Source organism: Canis lupus, chromosome 1, assembly GCF_048164855.1.
Source record: "Canis lupus baileyi chromosome 1, mCanLup2.hap1, whole genome shotgun sequence".
In the NCBI taxonomy this organism is placed as follows: Eukaryota; Metazoa; Chordata; class Mammalia; order Carnivora; family Canidae; genus Canis; species Canis lupus.
In genome coordinates, this window is record NC_132838.1 from 51,441,322 (window position 1) to 51,463,149 (window position 21,828).

The 21,828-nt window shown below is 39.8% G+C and overlaps 1 protein-coding gene and 2 long non-coding RNA genes across 6 annotated transcripts in view; 1 reads left to right on the forward strand and 2 right to left on the reverse strand.

Annotated features, from left to right (window-relative positions):
* The window catches only part of PRKN (parkin RBR E3 ubiquitin protein ligase), a 1,297,938-nt gene that overhangs the window by 649,454 nt on the left and 626,656 nt on the right, over window positions 1-21,828 (reverse strand). Inside the window, exon 5 of the mRNA XM_072830092.1 lies at window positions 6,964-7,047. Coding sequence (XP_072686193.1) covers window positions 6,964-7,047 — 84 coding nt within the window. The remainder of the gene's footprint in view (window positions 1-6,963; window positions 7,048-21,828) is intronic.
* Window positions 3,706-5,027, reverse strand: LOC140635459 (uncharacterized). Its single transcript, XR_012032777.1, has 2 exons — window positions 4,172-5,027; window positions 3,706-4,002 (listed from the first exon to the last, which is right to left on the reverse strand). It is a non-coding gene; the product is annotated as an uncharacterized lncRNA (long non-coding RNA).
* LOC140635451 (uncharacterized) lies at window positions 4,819-7,237 on the forward strand. Of its 4 annotated transcripts, none has more exons than XR_012032768.1 (4): window positions 4,827-4,942; window positions 5,347-5,465; window positions 6,068-6,277; window positions 6,640-7,236. It is a non-coding gene; the product is annotated as an uncharacterized lncRNA (long non-coding RNA). The 4 variants fall into 4 exon arrangements; XR_012032770.1 differs by having other exon boundaries at window positions 4,828-4,952; window positions 6,640-7,237; XR_012032775.1 differs by lacking the exon at window positions 5,347-5,465 and having other exon boundaries at window positions 4,819-4,952; window positions 6,640-7,234.

Genomic DNA, 21,828 nt, shown 5'->3' on the forward strand with positions numbered 1-21,828 from the left:
CCCAGGGTCCTGGGATCAAGTCCTACATCAGGCTCCCCACAGGGAGCCTGCTTCTCCCTCTATGTCTCTGCCTCTCTCTGTGTGTCCCTCATGAATAAATAAATCAATAAACTTAAAACACTGATGACAGAAACTGAAGATGACAAAAGTAATTAAAGACATTCCATGATCATGGATTTTAAAAGAACTATTACTCAAATATTTGTACTACTTAAAGCAATCTACAGATTGAATGCAATCCCTATCAAATATCAAATATCAAATATCAAATCCCTCCTCAACAGCATTTTTCACAGAGCTAGATCAAACAATCCTAAAATTTGTGTGGAACCACAAAAGATCCCAAATGGCCAAAGCAATCTGTGAGAACAAAAAGCAAAGCTGGAAGTGTCAAAATGACGGACTTTAAGTTATCATACAAAGCTACAGTAATCAAAACAGTATGGTACTGACTCAAAAACTAGGCACTTGGATCCCTGGAGCAAAACAAATCCCAGAAATGCTCCACAACTACATGGTCAATTAATCCTTGACAAAGCAGGAAAGAATATCCAAAGGAGAAAACAGTGTCTTCAACAAAGGATGTGGGGAAAACTGGACAGTACCATGTAAAAGAAAGAAACTGGATCACTTTTTTACATCATAATACAAAAATAAACTCAAAATGGAGTAAGAATCTAAATGTTGGACATGACAGCATATAAATCCTAAAAGAGAACACAGTCAATAACTTCTTTGACATCAGCTGTAGCAACTTTTTTTCTAGATATGTCTCCTAAAACAAGGGAAACAAAAATAAAAATAAATTATTGGGACTAAATCAAAATAAAAAGCTTCTGCACAGCAAAGGAAACAATCATCAAAACCAAAAGACAATCTACAGGATGGGAGAAGATATTTGCAAATGACACAACTGATAAAGGGTTAGCACCCAAAATATACAAAGGACTTACACAACCGAACACTCAAAAAACAAATAATCCGATTAAAACCTAGGCAGAGGACTTGGAAAGCCATTCCTCAAAAGAAGACATCTAGATGGCCCACAGACACATGAAAAGATGTTCATCATCATTTACCATCAGGGAAATGCAAATCAATGAGATATCACCTCACACCTGTCAGAATGGCTAAAGTTAAAAACACAAGGATCAACAGGTGTTGGTAAGGATGTTTGTGGAGAAAGGGGAACCTTCATGCACTGTTGGTGGGAATGCCAACTGGCATTTCAGGCTCTGTGGAAAACAGTATGAAGGCTCCTCAAAAAGTTAAAAATAGAACTACCCTATGATCCAACAATCATCCTACTAGGTATTTACCCAAAGAATGCAAAAACACTAATTCAAAGGGATATACACACACCCCCTATGTTTATAGCAGCATTTTTTGTAGCTGAGATATAAAAGCAACCCGAGTGTCCATCAATTGATGAATGGATAAAGGTGTGATACACACACACACACACACACACACACACATACATGTATATATATGATGGAATATTATATATAACATAATTATTTGTATGCTGGAATATTATATATATTATAATTATATACATGATGGAATGTTATTCAGCCATTAAAAAGTGAAATTTTGCCACTTGCAAGGATGTGTATGGAGCTAGAGAGTATTATGCTAAGTGAAATAAGTCAGAGAAAGATTGATACCATATGATTTCACTCATAGGTGGAATTTTAGAAACAAAACAGTTAAACACAAGGGAAGGGAAGGAAAAATAAAGTAAGAGGAAAACAGAGAGGGAAACAAATCATAAAAGATTCTTAACTCTAGGAAACAAACTGAGTGTCACCAGAGGGCAGGTCGATGGGGCGGGGGATGGGGTAACTGCGTGATGGGCATTGGGTGTCGTATGCAACTGATGGAATCACTGAATTCTAGCTCTGAAACTAATACTACAGTATATGTTAATTAAATTGAAATTGATTTTTTTTTAAAAAAGATAAAGACTCTTAATTCTAAAGAATACACTGGTGGTCATCAGAGGAAAGGTGGGTGGGTGAAAATAGGTGATGGGGACAAACGAGGGCACTGGTTGTGATGAGCACCAAGTGACGTATGGGAATGTTGAATATTGTACACTTGACACTGATATTACACTGTTAGATCAACTAACTGGAATTAAAATAAAAACTTAAAAAAAGAATATATATAAATACAAATTTTAATAATGCCTTTTCTCCTAAAAACTGATTTTATATGCAATTAAAATGGTTTCAAAAGCTGTCCTTTGAGGGGCATCTGAGTGGCTCCAACGGTTAGGTGGCTGACTCTTGATTTCACCTCAAGTCATGATCTCAGGGTCCTGGGACTGAGCCTCATATGTGGCTCTGGGTTCAGCACAGAGTCTGCTTCAGGATTCTTTTTCTCCCTCTGCCTCTCCCCTTCCTTGCATGCTCTCACTCTCAATCTTTCTCTCTAAAAATAAATAGATTTTTTTTAAAGCTATGCTTCGTTTAATATTTGCCTGGTATGGGGATCCCTGGGTGGTGCAGCGGTTTAGCGCCTGCCTTTGGCCCAGGGCGCGATCCTGGAGACCCGGGATCAAATCCCACATCGGGCTCCCGGTGCATGGAGCCTGTTTCTCCCTCTGCCTGTGTCTCTGCCTCTCTCTCTCTCTCTCTCTCTCTCTCTCTGTGACTATAATAAATAAATAAATAAAAATTAAAAAAATCTGGATAATTTAAAAAGAGAAAATATTTGCCTGGTATGTCATTTTCTACTCTTTTACTCCCAATGCTTTTGTTTTCATGTTTTAGGTGTATCTTTTGTAACTCATGTAGAGCTGGATTTTCTACTTTAAACCTAGTCTTAGAATCTTAATCTTTTATTTATTTATTTTTTAAAGATTTATTTATTTTTTTATTCATGATAGACATAGAGAGAGAGAGAGGCAGAGACACAAGCAGAGGGAGAAGCAGGCTCCACGCCGGGAGTCCGATGTGGGACTTGATCCCGGGACTCCAGGATCGCGCCCTGGGCCAAAGGCAGGTGCCAAACTGCTGAGCCACCCAGGGATCCCCAGAATCTTAATCTTTTAAAGTTCAGTACATTTAAATTTTATTTTATCACCATTGTATTTGGTTTTATCCTATCGTTTTGTGTGTGTGTGTGTGTTTGTGCATGCATGTGTGTACTCACGTGCGCATGTGTGAGCGTGCTACTTATCTGTCCCACTTTCCTCTACTTCACTATTCTCTCTTTCTTTTTTTAAAACTAATTTGACATCTGTATTTTATTTCAATCCCTGGGATGGTTATCTTAGGCAATTCAAATGATCTTTAGCTTCAAGGGTTAGATGTTGAAAACCACTAGATGGAGTAGATCACGGGGCCAGATGCTGTTTCCCAGGAGGGTAAACATGACAGCTTCTGAGAAGCTCCTAGCCTGAGGCTCCAATGACAGCCATGGAGATGCTGAAATTGGCTGGGACTGATGACCTTGGAGGGTGTGGTTGTGTGCCTCTCCTGGGAGAAGAGGGGCTTCTGGACAAAGCCCAGGGCACATCTATGGTGTATACACTGGACAACATTGTACTGTTGCTCCTGCTGGGACTTGAGGCCTCCAACCCCAAAAGGGGTGTGTGTGGTGAGTCGGCCTGGGCACTGGACAGCAAGAACATTACCTGCCCCAGGCACCCAAGACTCAGACTTGAACCTACAAATTCAAGGTGTGTAAGGAGGCTTTCCAAGAAAAGCAGCCTTTATTTACCACCTGACAACTGACGGAGAGCACAATTCCACATGGTCAGGAGTGCGAGGTGTCTCCGAAAGTGCACAGCAGAGAAGAGCCTTCCATGAACAACGCCAGTGAGGAAGCCTTCATTAGAAACACTCTTCTTGTTTGGCACCAGAAAGTTTCAAGCACGGAAAGCTGTTTGAGTGCAGTAAGTATGAGACAGCCAAAGCCCCCACCTCCTTCTGGAAGTCCAGACAGCAGAAAGGCCTGGAATGGGAACTCCTTCAGGAGCTCCTGTGTCACCTGTCACCAGAAAGGTCACATGCTGGTAGGGGTTTATGAGTGCAGCCAATGTGGCATGTCTCCGGCATAAGATACACACTTGGTAGTTCACACCAGAGAGGGGCTTTGGCCACGGGAGGGTGGGAACTCACTCAGCATTCATCCTTGCTCTAAAGAGATGTATTCATACCTGAGAGGGGACTGTGAGAAAGCCTCTGGTCCAGAGAGGTGGTGGGGAGACACCGTGGGAGCTTGTGTGCAAGCTGGCAGGGGTTGTGCTACATTCCCTGTCCCCCCCCTCCCTGGGGAAAGCTGTCTGACCCCCACAGCTATAGCAGAACCCACCCCTCCTTTCCACCCTGGCTGTGCTGAGATGCATAGCAACACCCATGACATCAAATAAGGTGGCCCCTGTGTCTCCCCTGTCACTGCGTAGGCATAGATCTCAGCCAGGTGGCAAAGGGACCCTGAGGGGCATCTACTGGCGGCTTCTGGGCAAGGTTCTCTTGCTTCATGGCTTTCTTTTTTCTTCTTCTTATTCTTTTAAGTCTTCAGCTGACGGTTCTGATGGTTTCAATCCCCTTATCCTGGACACACTTCCTCAGTATGCCCTGTACCATGTGATAATAAAGGCTTCACCACATTTCACCAGGGGCATCCTATTGAGGTGGGCTGCAAACAGAAATGGGTGGCTTCCAGCTGCAGGGGGTCAGCCTCAGGACCAGTAGCACATGCCTCAGGGCACCATGGAGCAGGCTCATTTCTGAAGGGTTTTGTGGACAGACCTTCTCGTCTGGAATGCAGACTCAATTATGAGGTCAGACTTCAACCTGGGCTGGGGATGATGTGTATAATCCTAGAGTGGTCTGGGAAGGTGGGCAGGGGCTGTCCTCCTTCTCGGGGAGTCTGAATTTGCCTGGGATCTGGTTCATTGTGAGACCTTGGGCGGCCAATAGAGCAGGTGCACATGGGTGAGGAACAGCGAACAGGAGATTACAGTGAGCAGGGGTGGGGGTGGTAGGGGTGGTAGGGACAGCACACACTGCCTCTCCAGGAAGCTAGCACTTCCTCTCCTCTGGTAGACCTCACAAGGGTATCATGTTTTATGGGTACTAGCTCTATGTAGGATTCTGTGGTTTCATTTGCCACCTTGATGAAGCCATAAACTCAGCTATAGCCTTCCATGGATGCCTGCCCACCTAGGCTCTAGCTCCCAGAGATCAGTAGTTACTACCAAGGGGGTGGCTGGCTTCAGCCAACACAGTTTTCCCCCTGGAAAACTTTCTCCTAGTTCTGATATATATACTTTTTCTTATTAAGCTCTCAGCACAGCCATTCCTTTAAAAATGCATGTTTGTAATTTAGTCCAGTATTTTTATATGGTGCGCACTGAAAAGATTTTGAAGGGTATCAGCTCACCATGTTGTCAGATAGAGCTACGATATAACTTAATTTACACTGAATTCCATGTACTGATATATAAGGTAAGTAGAATGCACAACGAGCAAAAGAAACACTCCTAGGTCCCACTTAACAGAGTTTCTCCTTTTGACCGATGTGAAGCTCAATCCTTGCAAAAGTGTCTATCCGGCTGTGACTGAATCCTGCCAATTAATATCAAGGTCCAGGCGAGGTAGTCAGACTGTCAGGAATTACAGTCGATTTTCAAAGGACCTCAAATTACGGTAAAGATGATACAGAGGCCACAGTGTTATACAGAACAGATAACGTGTGTATGTTGTAGATGGGTGAATGGATAGAGGGATGGAGATATAGTTATTATTGCATGTAATTGTAATTAAGAGATATTGTATAGTATAATGTGTATATATTACACCTGTATGCATACAGGTATATGTAATTCTACCTAAGATCTCTGTTCCATAAATATATATACTTTCATTTCATCCTGGTAGCTAACTTATAAGACTATAATGCCGCGATATATGTGACTGACATACAAGTCATTATTTTTCTTCAGGATTTGCATGAATCAAAATCTGTTTGCGGTCCTCACCCCTGTTTGATGGAAAATGATTGTTAGTGCTGCCTACTGCTCACTCAATTCCTTGCAATCGCCCCGCAGGTTGGAGAGAGGAGGCACGCCTAATGATTCTAGCTCAAATGCTGTACCTGTTGCTACTGACAGACTTTGTTCCTTAGAGAAGATATTAACTGCCAGCTGGCTGTGACAGTTTGTGAACTAACATTGACATTTGGGTTGGCACCGTAAGAGTATTTACAGCTCAGGAGATATATACACAATCAGACGATGATAGATCCAGGAATTTTTGAGGTAAAAAAGTAAAACAATATACAAATTACAAACATGATCCCAATAGAAAATGGTTTAAAAAATGAGTTCAGCACTTAGTATCTCTTTTAAGAAATATCTGCTCTTTAAGAAACATCAAAATTATGGCACATGTTTGCAAAGGGGATGGGGATTGCAGAGAACAGAAGATGGTCATTCAATTGTAGAGCTGCTCATCCATATGGGATTTCCTAAAGTCCACTATGTATGTCAGAAAAAGAAAGGTAGAAAGAGATAAAGAAAGAAAGCAATTTTGAATTATTATAAAGACAAAATATCACAGCATTGGCACAAAGACTAACCTTATATCTTTGCTACTTTTTTTTTTTTTTTTTCTTTGCTAGGCTCTGAAGTGGCTCTTCTTTATATTCCATGAATATCACTTTGGAAGGAATTTAAATTGACATGCTTCTTTTATTTTCTTTTTTTTTTAATTGACATGTTTCAACACAGTCACCCAAAGTGGTAAAGCCTCTAGAAAAATGACAGGATGGCAATGAACAATGTAGAATTTGGGGCAACTCAATAAATACTTTGAATCTGGTGACACTTTTGCTGAACACTGTCAGATGGAAGAAAAGTCAGTTGGCATTCTTGTCTCTCTTCTAATTTCCCACAAAATACTGAAGATGCCACAATGAAAAAAATGGATTTGACCAGGTACTCACGGCTGTAGTCCCAGGGCAGTTTGCCGAATGGCATTCACCAGTCATCCGGTTTGGGATTAGGACATCGTCCCAGCAAGATGGACCCTTTGAGAAAAACAACATGTATTTGGTGCACAAAATGTAACATAAATGTACCCCCTAGTACACTTTCGAAAATCTATTGATACTATAGAATTATAATGAAAGTAATGTGGAGTCCAACAATTTTCAAAATATAACCTACAGAACCTGAGTTTCTCAGGATTCTTTTGGGGGGTCTGGTGGATCAAAACTATTTTCATAAGTACGCTAAGATGACCTTTAGCTTATTAATTCAAACATGTAGTACATTCACATGTAGTAATCTCCCAACTGTGGTTCATTCAATTGTTTAAAAACTGAAATAGCTTTCTTAAGTTCACTGCAATTTCAATTGATGATATTTACTTATTTATTTATTTTAAAGATTTTTAGAAATTTATTTATTTAAGAGAGAGTACAGGCAGAGTGAGAGGCAGAGGGAGAAGCAGGCTCCTCGCTGAGCATGGAGCCCAACACAGGGCTCAATCCTGGGACTCCAGGATCATTATCTGAACTAAAGGAAGGCACTTAACCCAGCGAGCCACCCAGGTGCCCCTCAATTAATGATTTTTGAATGAAAACACCCATGCAATCATGGTCAAAAGGATTTTTGGAAGGCAGCCGGGAACCATGAGGAGGCACACATAGAAGGGCCACCTATCAGAGCTGGGAGGCTGAGCAGGCACGTGTACCTCCTCCCTTTCCTGAGGCACCAAAAAATGACTTTTAAAAAGTAGCACCGTGTAAACCCGTAAGAGCAAGGAGAGCGGAAGACAGGGGTGGTTGAGGAGAACTTCGCAGGCACTTTTGGAAACCTCCATCAGGCTGCAGCAGAGGAGGGGCCTTTGTGCCCTGCAGGACCAGAAAATTCTGAAGGCTCAGGAGGAAGGCATGATCAAGAAGAGAATGAGACCTGGAGCAGCAAACAGGGAAATAATAATTCTACTACTAAAGTAGTAGAAATACTTTTAAAGACCAGTGGAAAGGATTTTTCAACCTCAAATTCTTTGTCAATTTAGGAGAATGATAACAAGTGATTTTGGGATGTGCAGACTTACAGAGTGTACTTGTGTGCCTAGAAGTTCTCAGAGTTCAGGAGAATGTCAGAGGGCTTGGGGGAAGGTGGGAAGTGGCCTAGCTTTGGCCTCATCCAATGTGTGGCTCTGAGAAGGAGCTGTGGGACAGACGGTGGTGTCTCCGTAGCTGCAGCAGAGAAGGAGGAGGACAGAAGGAAGGTGTCACCAGCTGCGGTGATGACAGAGCTTCCAGCCAGAATGTTCTGGGATCTGTGCCCAGCCCGCAGAGGAGGTGAGAGCCAAGAGCTGGTGGCTGTGGTGATTTTATTACCATAGACATTGGGACCATGCCAGAGGTTTTGTGAGCAGTGGAAGTGGTCACCACCAGTCAGCACTAGGACCACCCTGTTCCATGAGCCAGACGGAGCAGTCTCCTGGCCACACTGCCGCACAAATCGATGAAAACTCAGAAGGCACGCAAGGATCCCAGCCATTCCTGTGTCTCTGTGAGTGCACACTTTCCCTCCCCCTGCACCAGCACACGTACCCACACAGGTGCATCAGACACACATACACACACACACATCACACTACCCACACTCAAACACACATGCATACCACACATTGACACACATCTCACCCCACAGACTTTCCTGTGCACATAGACACAATCACACCACATACACACATCGTATCACACACTTACCACATGGAGATGCACCACACGTACAGACACACACACTTACACACGCACACACACAATTTAGAGACAAGCAAGAGAAAGCAGAAGGAATATAGGAGATTCAGCATCTACCTTAAACATACTAAGCCAAACTTCTATAGAGGCTATTTAAACCAGACCTCGTAAGGAGCCACATTCTGAATTCACAGATCACTAAACAGAAGAACGTAAGCAGCAGGAAAGTGTTAGAAGCCTGAGCCTACTGTCCTTAGGGAGGCCCCAGGCTGGTGTCTGGGAAGCTGGATTTGGGGAGTGTCTGCATCCACTCATTGACACAGAGGGTTTGTGGCACCATAAATGTCTGGAGTCTGGCACTGTGGTCCATGCTAGGAAGGGGTGCACAGTGACCAGCCCCCCCAGAAAAGCCTGGGTGCCGAGTGAACAGGTGTATCCTGTGCGGCTCTGCTGGCAGAGGACTCTTGGAAACTTGCCTGTGATCTCCTCCAGACTTCAGATGCCTTTTCTCTCTGCTACTCTGGATCCTGTTACTATGTGTCAGACTGTCCACTGAGTCCTACAAACCTTTCCAGTGAATCGCTGAACCTGGAAGTGTGAGGCATTCTTGGGGACCCACGACATGATGATATTGATTCATCATCAAGGGAACGTTCTCACACTCCACAGAAGGATCAAGGTTCACGATTAAGGTCCCATCAGTTACGGAAAATAAGAGATTTCATTTCCTTTGCACCTCTAAGTTTAGTGCAGGCATACACAGTCCACTGTAGTTATAGCAATGTAAATATCCACTTGATTTTCAACCTTACAATCTATATACTATTGAAAATGAACCAAGGGGGGCACCTGGGTGGCTTAGTGGTTGAGTGTCTGCCTTTGGCTCAGGTCGTGATCCTGGGGTCCTAGGATCAAGTCCCACATCAGGCTCCCCCGCAGGGAGCCTGCTTCTCCCTCTGCCTGTGTCTCTCCCTCTCTCTGTGTGTCTCTCATGAATAAATAAATAAAATCTTAAAAAAAAAGATAAGAAAATGGACCAAGGATTGTGTAACCAAATGTACATGTCATGCCACTTGGACAATGTAAAAGTAAAGGCATGGATTTTTTTAAAAAGATTTTATTTATTTATTCACGACAGAGAGAGACAGAGAGAGAGAAAGAGAGGGGGTGGGGGCAGAGACACAGGCAGAGGGAGAGGCAGGCTCCATGCAGGGAGCCTGATGTGAGACTCCTCGATCCGGGTCTCCAGGATCACACCCTGGGCTGAAGGCGGCGCCAAACCGCTGGGCCACGGGGGCTGCCCAAAGGTATGGATGTTAAGAATTGGATAGCAAGGGTGGAGCTGAGAGATGTTGCTTTTTAATTAAAAAGTCATCTGTATGTTTGATTTTTAAGCATAGGCACATATCCTTTTGATCAAAGTGACACATATACTGACGTAAAGCAGAGGTAAAGAACTAATATCCAGCATTTGATCACATTCCCTCAGCCTTGCTTTCCAACTTAACATGAAGAATTCAGGGACAAATGTGGCTAGACTGCAGTCTCCCACGTTACAGTTCAGTCCTTGGCTGAGGACCCATATTGGGGGTTACGTTTATCTGTTAATCTGTTTCTGTAGGATACTCCACGGATACTAGGAATCTGGTTTCTTTCATTTTTAGACAACTAGGAAAACTTTAGAGTCAAATCTGTGGCCCAGCTCTGGAAACTATACATAATTTACAATAAATACTAGGTTTGCTAATATTACCGTTGCTTTCATATCATTTTCCTCGATTTCTTTTCCTTTGATATTTTTCCTTATTTTATGCACCTTTTTCTTGTTTTTTTTTTTTAACCTCAAAATATTCTTGCAAACTTGTCAAATCCTTCTGAAGTGAGGCAGGGTCTCAGCAAAAAATTGCAGCTTTTTTCTTTTGACTCTCCAAAGTTACTGAGCACTTCTAACAAGAGCCGCTTCTTGTCCCTCTTCCATCTGGGACAGTAGCCACTTATGCTTAGGATCCAGGTCATAGGCAGGATGGTAGTGGCAAGTATTGGCTCACACTTGTGGCAGGTAGATGCTAACAATGAACAGTAGCACACCTGTTGCTTGGGAAAGTCCCTGGTTTCAAAGGAAATCTATTTCATTGTGGATAACCATTGACTGAACACAGAGACATTGCCTCCTTGATCTACCAACATGGAACATTCCTTCTGAGGCTGGTGCAGGAAGCACCGACCTACTTAGAGCAAGTGCAATGGTAAGAGATAAACCTCACTTTAGCACAGGCTGGAGAAGGAGCCCTAATAATCAAATGCATGGGTTAGGTCCAATTTGCATATCACTGCTCAGAGAAAGATTCCCTACCTCAAAGTCTAGGATGAGTAAAGTCTGTACAGATGAATTTTTCATGCCTTAATTTTTCAAAGTTCAAAAAGCAATGAAAACATTTATGCAACAATTCCTCTCACTGTCACCTAAGATACTACTTAATCTGATAAATCCTTGTTTTGTACAAGGAAATTATAGAAAACACGGTCATGATTTGCTTCATGATCTCAAACTATAACCAGAGAACGTAAGTAATAAAACCGAATAGAATTCCAATGAATATGGCAGTTCAACATAATGAAGCAAATGTGCTAGTTTATCCATACTACTCATAGTATGGGTATTGAATGTTATTGCAATATCCATCCTGAAAATTGAAACAAATGTTCCTGTGAATTTATGCCATTACAAAGCAGGTTTAACAATGTTGATCTTTTCTAATGGCTTAGAAAATATAAAATGTGAATTGGTTCACTGTTGCATACTGTGTTTTAACAGATGCGTGATGAAATAATTATATTTATAATTAATAGCCTTTATTTAGGGCTACAAAAGTCTCCAGACAGCAAAACTTTAAAAGGATTACATATTACATGACAGTCATGTCAAGGAGAGAATCCCCCCGCAAATGTATTTAACCTCTCAAATGTAAAGAACTGGAGAAAGACATCTGAAAAAAACATGTCATAATAATGTGAAATACGTCTTAATAAGGAATCGTTTGGCAGCTTTTAAAAAAAAAATTGTGTCCTTCTTTTGCCTAATATGGTTATACAACCAAGAGAATATATAAGTTAGTTAAGCTTCTAAAGCAAGGGTGAGCAAACTATGGCCTGCTATGACCAAATCCAGCCTAGGGTTTGCTTCTAGACAGCAAAAACAATGGTTTTAAATTTGTAAGTGGTTAAAAAGGCCAAAAAGAATAGTACTTCATGGCACATGAAGAGCAAGTGACATTCAGGTTTCTGTGTCCACAAATGGACTTGAGTGGAACATGGCTGCAGTTGCTCACGTACCTGTTGTCTATGCTGCTTTTGCACTGCAAGGACAGAAGTGAGTCATTGCCACACAGAGGACATGGCTCCCAAAACCTAAAATATTTACTACCTGGTCCTTTACGGAGAAAGTGTGCCAACCTTGGATCTATGATAAGTAAAATTCTCCAAGTTCATATTGAAAAGCACTTAATTTTTTTTAAAGATTTTATTTATTTATTAAAGAGTGAGAGCACAAGCAGGGGGAAGGCAGAGGCAGAGGGAGAAGCAGATTCCCTGTTGAGCAGGATGCCCAAAGCAGAACTCGATCCCAGGATCCTGGGATCATGATCTGAGCTAAAAGCAGAGGTGTAACTGACTGAGCCACCTACGCGCCCCAAAAAGCACTTAAAAATACTATGTTAGCATTTTGGCCACCATGTAATGTCACCAGTTTGTAGAAGTAGCTACATCCTGAGTCTCAAGTGAGAAATTACTTCAATTAAAACCTTAGAACTACTGGCCTATGGAATCCAAGGTGTTGTTAGAATGCAGTGATTGAAGTTGTTGGAATTAGTAAGAATGGAAAACTGCAACTAAAGATGACTTTTGAGGATTTCTCTTGACAATATTACCATCAACAGAAAATCATAAAATAGAATATTATTTAAGCACATCTATATGGTGCATATAAATCAGAAATTCAGAAAAAATGATTTAATGACATGAAAAGCAGTGACTAAATCTGTAAGGTAAGGGTCTTAAAATCTACTTTTAAAAATCATAGAACTAATCCATAAGTCATTTTTGCTATGTTTTGCATGTCCAATCAAGTGGAAAACTGAGGTACCTAATTGGCTAATTCTTATCCAAATATCACTCTGACAATATTCAGACAAACAGTTAAAGCAAAAGAGGTTTATTTCCCCCATCTCTGAATTATCTAAACAAATTCTATAACCAGCTCTTCATAGGTGGGCATATACACTGCCATGTAAAAAACCATTTGCAAATCCTGTTTCCCAAAATGTTACTAAAAAATCTTAATGTTTGCAGTTTTTAAAAAAGGTTACTGTAAGGGTGTCTGGGTGGCTCAGTCAGTTAAGCAGTTAAAAAAACTTTAAAAATATAATATAATAAGGGTTATTTTAATAGTACTTTTACTTAAACTATGCCTTTAACAATTATTTCGAGTTATCAAATGTGTTGGATTTAATATATCCTCTTAAATGATTCTACAAACATTTAAGGCATATAATCAAACTTCAGAGGAATAATTTTGAAAATTATATGACAGCAAAAGCAACTTTAAAATTGTTATGCTGGGCCTCCTTCCTTCCTTTTCCTTTGTGTCTAACCAAGTGATACAGAGAGAGAGCTTCAAAGTTCACAGACCTGATGAATCCCAAGTCCACCAATTATTAACTAGAGGCTCCTGAGCACGTTTCATTCCACCTTTATCCACCTCTTCTGAAAAGTGAGGGTTAAACATCCCCTTCTTGGGCTTTTAGGAATGCTAAATAAAACAACACCTTTAATGTTTGCCCAGTGCACAGGCTGATTTAGGGAAAGACGGCAACTGTTGCAAGTAGTATTCAAAATAGTAATCCCTGAGTAGGACTATTTTTAATTTCATAGACAGATAAGCAATAATTGGCCAGTTCCAAGGCACTTGACTCAGTCCACTATGTTTTTTATTTCTTATTTTTTCTCATTTTCCCCATTACCCAGCCATTCACCAGGGATTATGTCAGTTTCCGGAGCATGCAGCTTGTAACTCTTTTATTTTATTTATTTATTTATTTATTTATAAATTTATTTTTATTGGTGTTCAATTTGCCAACATATAGAATAACACCCAGTGCTCATCCCGTCAGTGCCCACCTCAGTGCCCGCCACCCAGTCACCCCCACCCCCCACCCACCTCCCCTTCCACCACTCCCAGTTCATTTCCCAGAGTTAGGAGTCTTTCATGTTCTGTCTCCCTTTCTGATATTTCCCACTCATTTTTCTCCTTTCCCCTTTATTCCCTTTCACTATTTTTTATATTCCCCAAATGAATGAGACCATATAATGTTTGTCCTTCTCCGATTTCAGCATAATACCCTCCAGTTCCATCCACGTTGAAGCAAATGGTGGGTATTTGTCGTTTCTAATGGCTGAGTAATATTCCATTGTATACATAAACCACATCTTCTTTATCCATTCATCTTTCGATGGACACCGAGGCTCCTTCCACAGTTTGGCTATTGTGGACATTGCTGCTAGAAACATCGGGGTGAAGGTGTCCTGGCGTTTCATTGCATCTGTATCTTTGGGGTAAATCCCCAACAGTACAATTGCTGGGTCGTAGGGCAGGTCTATTTTTAACTCTTTGAGGAACCTCCACACAGTTTTCCAGAGTGGCTGCACCAGTTCACATTCCCACCAACAGTGTAAGAGGGTTCCCTTTTCTCTGCATCCTCTCCAACATTTGTGGTTTCCTGCCTTGTTAATTTTCCCCATTCTCACAGGTGTGAGGTGGTATCTCATTGTGGTTTTGATTTGTATTTCCCTGATGGCAAGTGATGCAGAGCATTTTCTCATGTGCATGTTGGCCATGTCTATGTCTTCCTCTGTGAGATTTCTTTTAATGTCTTTTGCCCATTTCATGATTGGATTGTTTGTTTCTTTGGTGTAGAGTTTAAGAAGTTCTTTATAGATCTTGGAAACTAGCCCTTTATCTGATACGTCATTTGCAAATATCTTCTCCCATTCTGTAGGTTGTCTTTTAGTTTTGTTGACTGTATCCTTTGCTGTGCAAAAGCTTCTTATCTTGATGAAGTCCCAATACTTCATTTTTGCTTTTGTTTCTTTTGCCTTCCTGGATGTATCTTGTAAGAAGTTACTGTGGCCAAGTTCAAAAAGGGTGTTGCCTGTGTTCTCCTCTAGGATTTTGATGGAATCTTGTCTCACATTTAGATCTTTCATCCATTTTGAGTTTATCTTTGTGTATGGTGAAAGAGAGTGGTCTAGTTTCATTCTTCTGCATGTGGATGTCCAATTTTCCCAGCACCATTTATTGAAGAGACTGTCTTTCTTCCAATGGATAGTCTTTCCTCCTTTATCGAATATTAGTTAACTATAAAGTTGAGGGTCCACTTCTGGGTTCTCTATTCTGTTCCATTGATCTATGTGTCTGTTTTTGTGCCAGTACCGTCTTGATGACCACAGCTTTGTAGTACAACCTGAAATCTGGCATTGTGATGCCCCCAGCTATGGTTTTCTTTTTTAAAATTCCCCTGGCTATTCGGGGTCTTTTCTGATTCCACATAAATCTTGAAATAATTTGTTCCAACTCTCTGAAGAAAGATATCAATGTTACCCAGGGCAATTTACACGTTTAATGCAATCCCTATCAAAATAGCTTGTAACTCTTTTAAATGATATATTTTCATCCATAAGGTAGATATTGTTCTGACATCTTCCCCCATTGGATTTAAAGATCCCATGCTTCTCATGAAGCTAAGTACAGTGCTGTGACTATAGTCAAAGCTCAACAATGCAGTCATTAAATAGTGAGCAGGTAACATAATAAAGAAAAAATCCTCGGAATCAAAATATTCAGCAACTTAACAGATAGTTATTGAACATTTCTTAAAACCTTATGTTATAACCTTAGTTATGGAAAAGAGAGAAGAATCCTTTATCCTATAGATTTTATGGAGTAGCTACAAAAGCCAGTGTTAGAAAGGAACTGAGCAACTCATTCAAATAAATAGATGATCCTAAAAAAAATGCCCATACTAAATATTGGTGATATGTAAAGTAACTGGAATACACACACCCTTCTAATGCAAATATAAAACAGCACAGCCCCTCTGGAAAACTTTAGGCATCTTTTAGAAAGTTAGACGTATAACCATCAATGATTTGACCATTTAATCTTAGATATTTATCCAAGATAAATGAAAACAATTCTTTAGGTCTACCTAAAGAATTGTATACAAATGTTCATAATATTTTTATTCATAATAGCCACCAATTGGAGACCACCCAAATATCTATCAAAGTATGAATGGATAAACAAAATGTGATATCTCCAGCCAACAAAATACTATTCGGCAATAAATACTATCATATTACTTATAAATGTAACATGGATGATTCTCATAATTATGTGAGTGAAGGAAGCAAAAGCTGTGATAGAATATATTACGTTTCCAATTATATAAAACACAAACAAATCTACAGTGGCAAACAAATTGGTGGTAGCTTTGAGGTTGGGAGCAGAGAATGTAATGGGCTACATAAGAGCATAAGGAATTTTTGGGAGGGGTTTTATGGGCTGAATTTTGTTCCCTCAAAATTTGTATGTCAAAGTCCTAATACCCTACAGAATTCAAGTGTATTTGGAAATAGGGTTTTTAAAAAGGTAGTAAGTCAAGATGAGGTAATTATAGCGGGCTCTAGTCTAATAGGACTGGTGTCTTTATAAGAAGAGATTAGGACATGGATACTCAGAGGCCATTGTGAAGACATAGAGAAGATAACCCATGCACAAACCAATGAGAGATGCCTCAGAAGAAACTGACCTCACCAATATCTTGATCTTGGAATTCTGGCCTCCAGAATTTTGAGTAAATACATTTCTGCTGTTTAAATCACCCAGTTGGTACTCTGTAGGCAGCCCCAGCAAACTAATGTAAGGGTTAACAGAAATGCTCTCTATCTTAATTGTGGTGGTGGTTTTATGGATTTATACACTTGTCAGAACTCCTCATATTGTACCCTTTGAATGGAGGCAGTTTATTTTACACAAATTATTTCTTAGTAAAATGAAAAGGAAAGGGAAAAAAAATTAACTGAGATGTTGCCATGGGAATCCAATGAGGGAGAGAGAGGGAGAATCTTTGTATAAAATGGTGCTTGAACAATTATATATCAATATCCCTCCTCTGCTTCCTCTTCCCCCTCCTCCTCCTCCTCCTCCTCCTCTCCCTTCTCCTCCTTCATAGATGCATCACCAGAAGCCTCATGTTTAAGGAGCAGTATGTTTCGCATTTACTTCTACTGTGTTGGTGGATACGAAATTAGGAACTAAAGGTAATACTTATTAAAAGCAAACACCTATGTCAATGTAAATGGTAAGTATTCATCCTTTCTGATGGCTGAGTAATATTCCCTTGTGTATATATACTACATCATCTTTATCCATTCATCTGTCAATGGATATCTCAGCTCTTTCCAGTTTGGCTATTGTGGACAATGCTGCCATGAACAGTGGGTGGATGAAACTGGAAGGTATTATGCTGAGTGAAATAAGTCTATCAGAGAAAGACAATTATCATATGGTTTAACTCATATGTGGAATATAGGAAACAGCATAGAGGATCATAGAGGAAGGGAGAGAAAACTGAATGAGAAGTCATCAGAGAGGGAAAAAACCACGAGAGACTCTTAACTCTAGGAAACAAACTGAGGTTTGCTGAAGGGGAGGTGTGTGGGGAGATGGGGTAATTGGGTGATGAGCACTTTGAGAGAGCACATGATGCAATGAGCATTGAATGTTATACACAACTGATGAATTATTGAACTCTACATCTGAAACTAATGATGTACTATATGTTGGCTAATTGAATTTAAATACCTGGCAAACTCCAGGTTAAGATTCTGCTATGAAATAGTTTGTAGATTTCTTGGAATATATATATATATATTATATATATATATATATATAATCTAATATATATATATATACACACACACACACACACATATTCCATACTTTTAGAACATATATACACCTACATATATATATACACACACACACACACATACACATACGTATATACATACACATATATATATATACATACACATATATTTTTTCCCTATTCTTGAGGTCCCTTTATTTATGTTCTGTCTCTCTGGCAGCTATTTAAGAATTGTTTCTTTTTTTTTCTTTTAAAGTCTTCATTGTTAACGGGGTTTTTTCCACACACATTGTTTCATTTGTTCCCTCAGAAATCACATGAGATTGTACCTTGGATTAGTTTTCTATCATGCGTAACAAATTGCAACAAATTTAGTGGCTTAAACCAACCTAAATCTATGATCTCACAATTCCTGTGAGCCAGGAACTCATGCCTGGCCCGACTGAGTCTTCTGTTCAGGGTCCCACAAGGTTGTAATCAAAGTGTTGGCAAGGCTGTGTTCTCATCTGGAAGCTTGACTGGAGAAGCATCCATTTCCAAACTCTCTTGGGATAATTTCAGAACTAATTTCCTTTTGGCTATAATTGTAAGGGTGTCGGCTTTGTGCTGCCTGCTGACTGGTGGCCTCCTACAATTCCTTTCAACCTGGCTGCTTACTTTATCACTCCAGCAGGGCCACATCTGGTCCAGTCTCTGAAGATGGGATTTTCTATTATGTGGCTAAGGGGATTCTCATTTAACACAACCAAGGGAGTGGCACACATCTCATCACCCTTACTATTTTCTCTGGGTCAGAAGGAAATCACCAAAACTGCCCATATTTAAGAGTTAGGGATTTCACAAAAGTAGGAGGTAGAAAATCATTTTGTGTCTGTCCACACCATATGTATTTTGCAGAGAAGAAAGGCCTTTCATGACATTAAAGTTTGAGAAATGATAATTCAATATGTGATGCTGGTTGCCAAGTTCTCAGGCCATTCCTTTTAAAAACATAACGCACTTTCCAGTTGAAATAGGTGAATATTTGGATACTTCTCTGGAGTCATTCTTTTAAACTTTTAAGTAGAGAATGTAATAGGACCACTTCTATAGAAAACAAACCAGTAGAGACTACATGAAGGGACCTACTATTGACATATTAGTCCAACTGTTGCTACAAACATTTTTAAAGCAAAAAGAGAGTTAGTAGGAAATGAATTAGAACTTAAAGAAAATAAAAGACCTCAAGAAGACCTTTTGTCCATTCCTTATAAATATTTTTATTCCTGATTTGGATACTATATTAATAACAGTTAACTCTTTTATGAATCTGTTTTAAATGGGGTAGAAGGAAGCGGAAGAGAGGTGGGGAAATGATTTAGTGAATTCTACCAATCAACAGGAGAATAATGGCTTATAAAAGTAACAGCAAAGCCATCTTCTTGCATTAGTATAAAATTGGGTTCTTTATAAAGCACTTTCTTACATGTAAAATAACCTTGATTCCCAATGAAAAGTCTGTTAATCTATGTCCTATGGTGCTCTAACATGCAACTGATTATTCATGTGTTGGGGTAATCACAGAACTGTTCCTAAGAAAACCCTGCCCTTACATTTAAGTATTCATTTGGTTCTCATATTTAGCTACATGGTCATATCTTAAAGAATACTGCATTTTCATGAAAGGGCATCCATTTTTACACTGATTTGTTAATCAAAAAATATTGATCTTTTATTTTATAAAATAGAATATCTAAAGTCCTTGTTCTTATTGGAAAACAGCCATTTTTTTAAAGCTTGATCACAAGGCTGAGTAGGGGCTGGTGGATCAGCTTCATTCTATTCCATGTATAGTCAGCATGAACAACAGCTCAACTAGGGAATGAAGGGTTCACTCTCAAAATGGTTCATTGGCATGGCTACCAAGTTAAGTGCTGAATATCAGCCCAGTGCAATGGGTTCCCATCTGTGGTTCTTCTCAACCAGGGCCTTTCCAGGGACTGCTTGTGCCTCCTTACAGAATGGTAGGTGCTTCCCAAGAGTGACAATACTAAGAGAGAGGAGGAAAATGCTTCCAGTTTCTTCAGAACTAGCCTGAATACAGCACAGTGTCATTTCCACCATATTGTTTAGGTCAAGCAGTCACAAAGCTCATATTCACTGGGAGAAGTTGGTATTCGAAGAAGAGAGCTATCTTGGCACCTTCTGTCAAATTTAGGTTTGGCAATTCACTGAATGGGATTCTATACCTGCACTCCTCATCAGTACACTTAGAAAGCTGTCTGATACTGGCTCCATTCCATCCCCAGCTTTTTGCTCTGCTTTCAGACAGTATAGCCCATTTAGATTTCCTTTAATATTTATTCAAAATGCCTGGCTGATATATTCTCTACTAAAAGTCTTTAAATATTTTAAAAACTATGAAAGAGTAACATGCCATATTGTATACAGTTTATGGAGACAAAAATAACAAAAATAGCCTAATTCTAAGTGTTCTCTGATAGTCCATTAGGATCTCTCTTGTTTTCCATTTGGGCACAGGCATAAGCAGACAGTATCTGGAACCACATGTAAACTTACCAATGACTTCCAATTATTTAATGTTATTTCTCTGATTACTAAAGGCATTCTTCAGGATTTTTTTAGAATTTGAAACTATCACCCCATTCATTTGATTGCTAATTTTAAATCATTGTGGTCATTAATTCATTTGATAAATTATACACCTAATACATGGCAGGTATTTTGCTAGACTGAAGATAAAACGGAGAAGACTCTTCCAGGTAGGAGGACAAAGTAATTAAACAAGTAATTAATACATGGATTCAGGATCCCTGGGTGGCGCAGCGGTTTGGCGCCTGCCTTTGGCTCAGGGCGCGATCCTGGAGACCCGGGATCGAATCCCACGTCGGGCTCCCAGTGCATGGAGCCTGCTTGTCCCTCTGCCTGTGTTTCTGCCTCTCTCTCTCTCTCTGTGACTATCATAAATAAATAAAAATTTTTAAAAAATTAAAAAAATACATGGATTCTTGGAGGGACCCCTGACCTAAACTTTTGGGAGGATTATCATTTAAGATGAGACCTCAGAGACAAGTAGGAATCATACAGGAAGAGGGAAAGTGCCCTGAGAGAAAGAAGGGTTCTGAGCCTGGAAAACAGAACCAGACACCACCAAACCCTAGATTGGTTTCTGGGATATATAATTTTCAAGAAGATGATCTTGATAACTAATTCATAAGCAATTAATTACTTCTGTGCAATTACCTAAATATCTTAATCTAACACTACTACCACTGTTTGATTAATATGATTCAATTAAAATATATAAAAGTAACACTATGCAAGGTACTGATTCAAAGGAATGGGGATGTTCAGTTAATAAATGGCATCAATACTTTTATCAGACTGGCTGAATTTCAAGTTCCATTGTTATTACCAGCCATGTAACAATGGAGAAATTAATCAGTTTCTTGTGTGTAATGTGGGAATAAGAATTGATAATACTACATCAGATGGTTTATGGTAAAATGAGATAAAGTACTTCACATAATGCTAAATATACAGTTAATGTTCAATAAATATTAGAAGGTACTGCTGAAAAGCATGAGACAAACATAGCATGAGAAAAACATGATCATGGAAAGAGTACCCCATTAGACCAAGACTCAGAAGACTTAAGTTCTAGACATAATTTCACTAGAGTTTAGGTTAATGAACTTAACATCTTTCTGCCTCGCTTTCCTAACTGTAAATGTTGGATAATAAAGTTTTGGTGTCCAATAAGATAATGAATAAGCTAATTGATGTGAAAACCCTTTATGAAGTATAACAGGCTGTACAGAACAGAGCTTTGTGTATTCTTAGACTGCCTAATTGTAAAAGTGGTGTATTCATATGTCTACCTCACTTTATACAACCCCCAAACACAATGCCACTTCCAAGTAGAAGAGATTCTTGATACATATGATGCAGCTGCTGCTCACATCAGCAATTAACCAGAGCAAGTGTCTACACTTGTATTGATGGTCTGATGCTGCCAAGTTAGCTCAACAGCTGTTTAAACAGAACTTCTCAGCTGGCCTTGGAAATTTTCCCCAACAACCGGGGTATCTCTATAGCTCATACA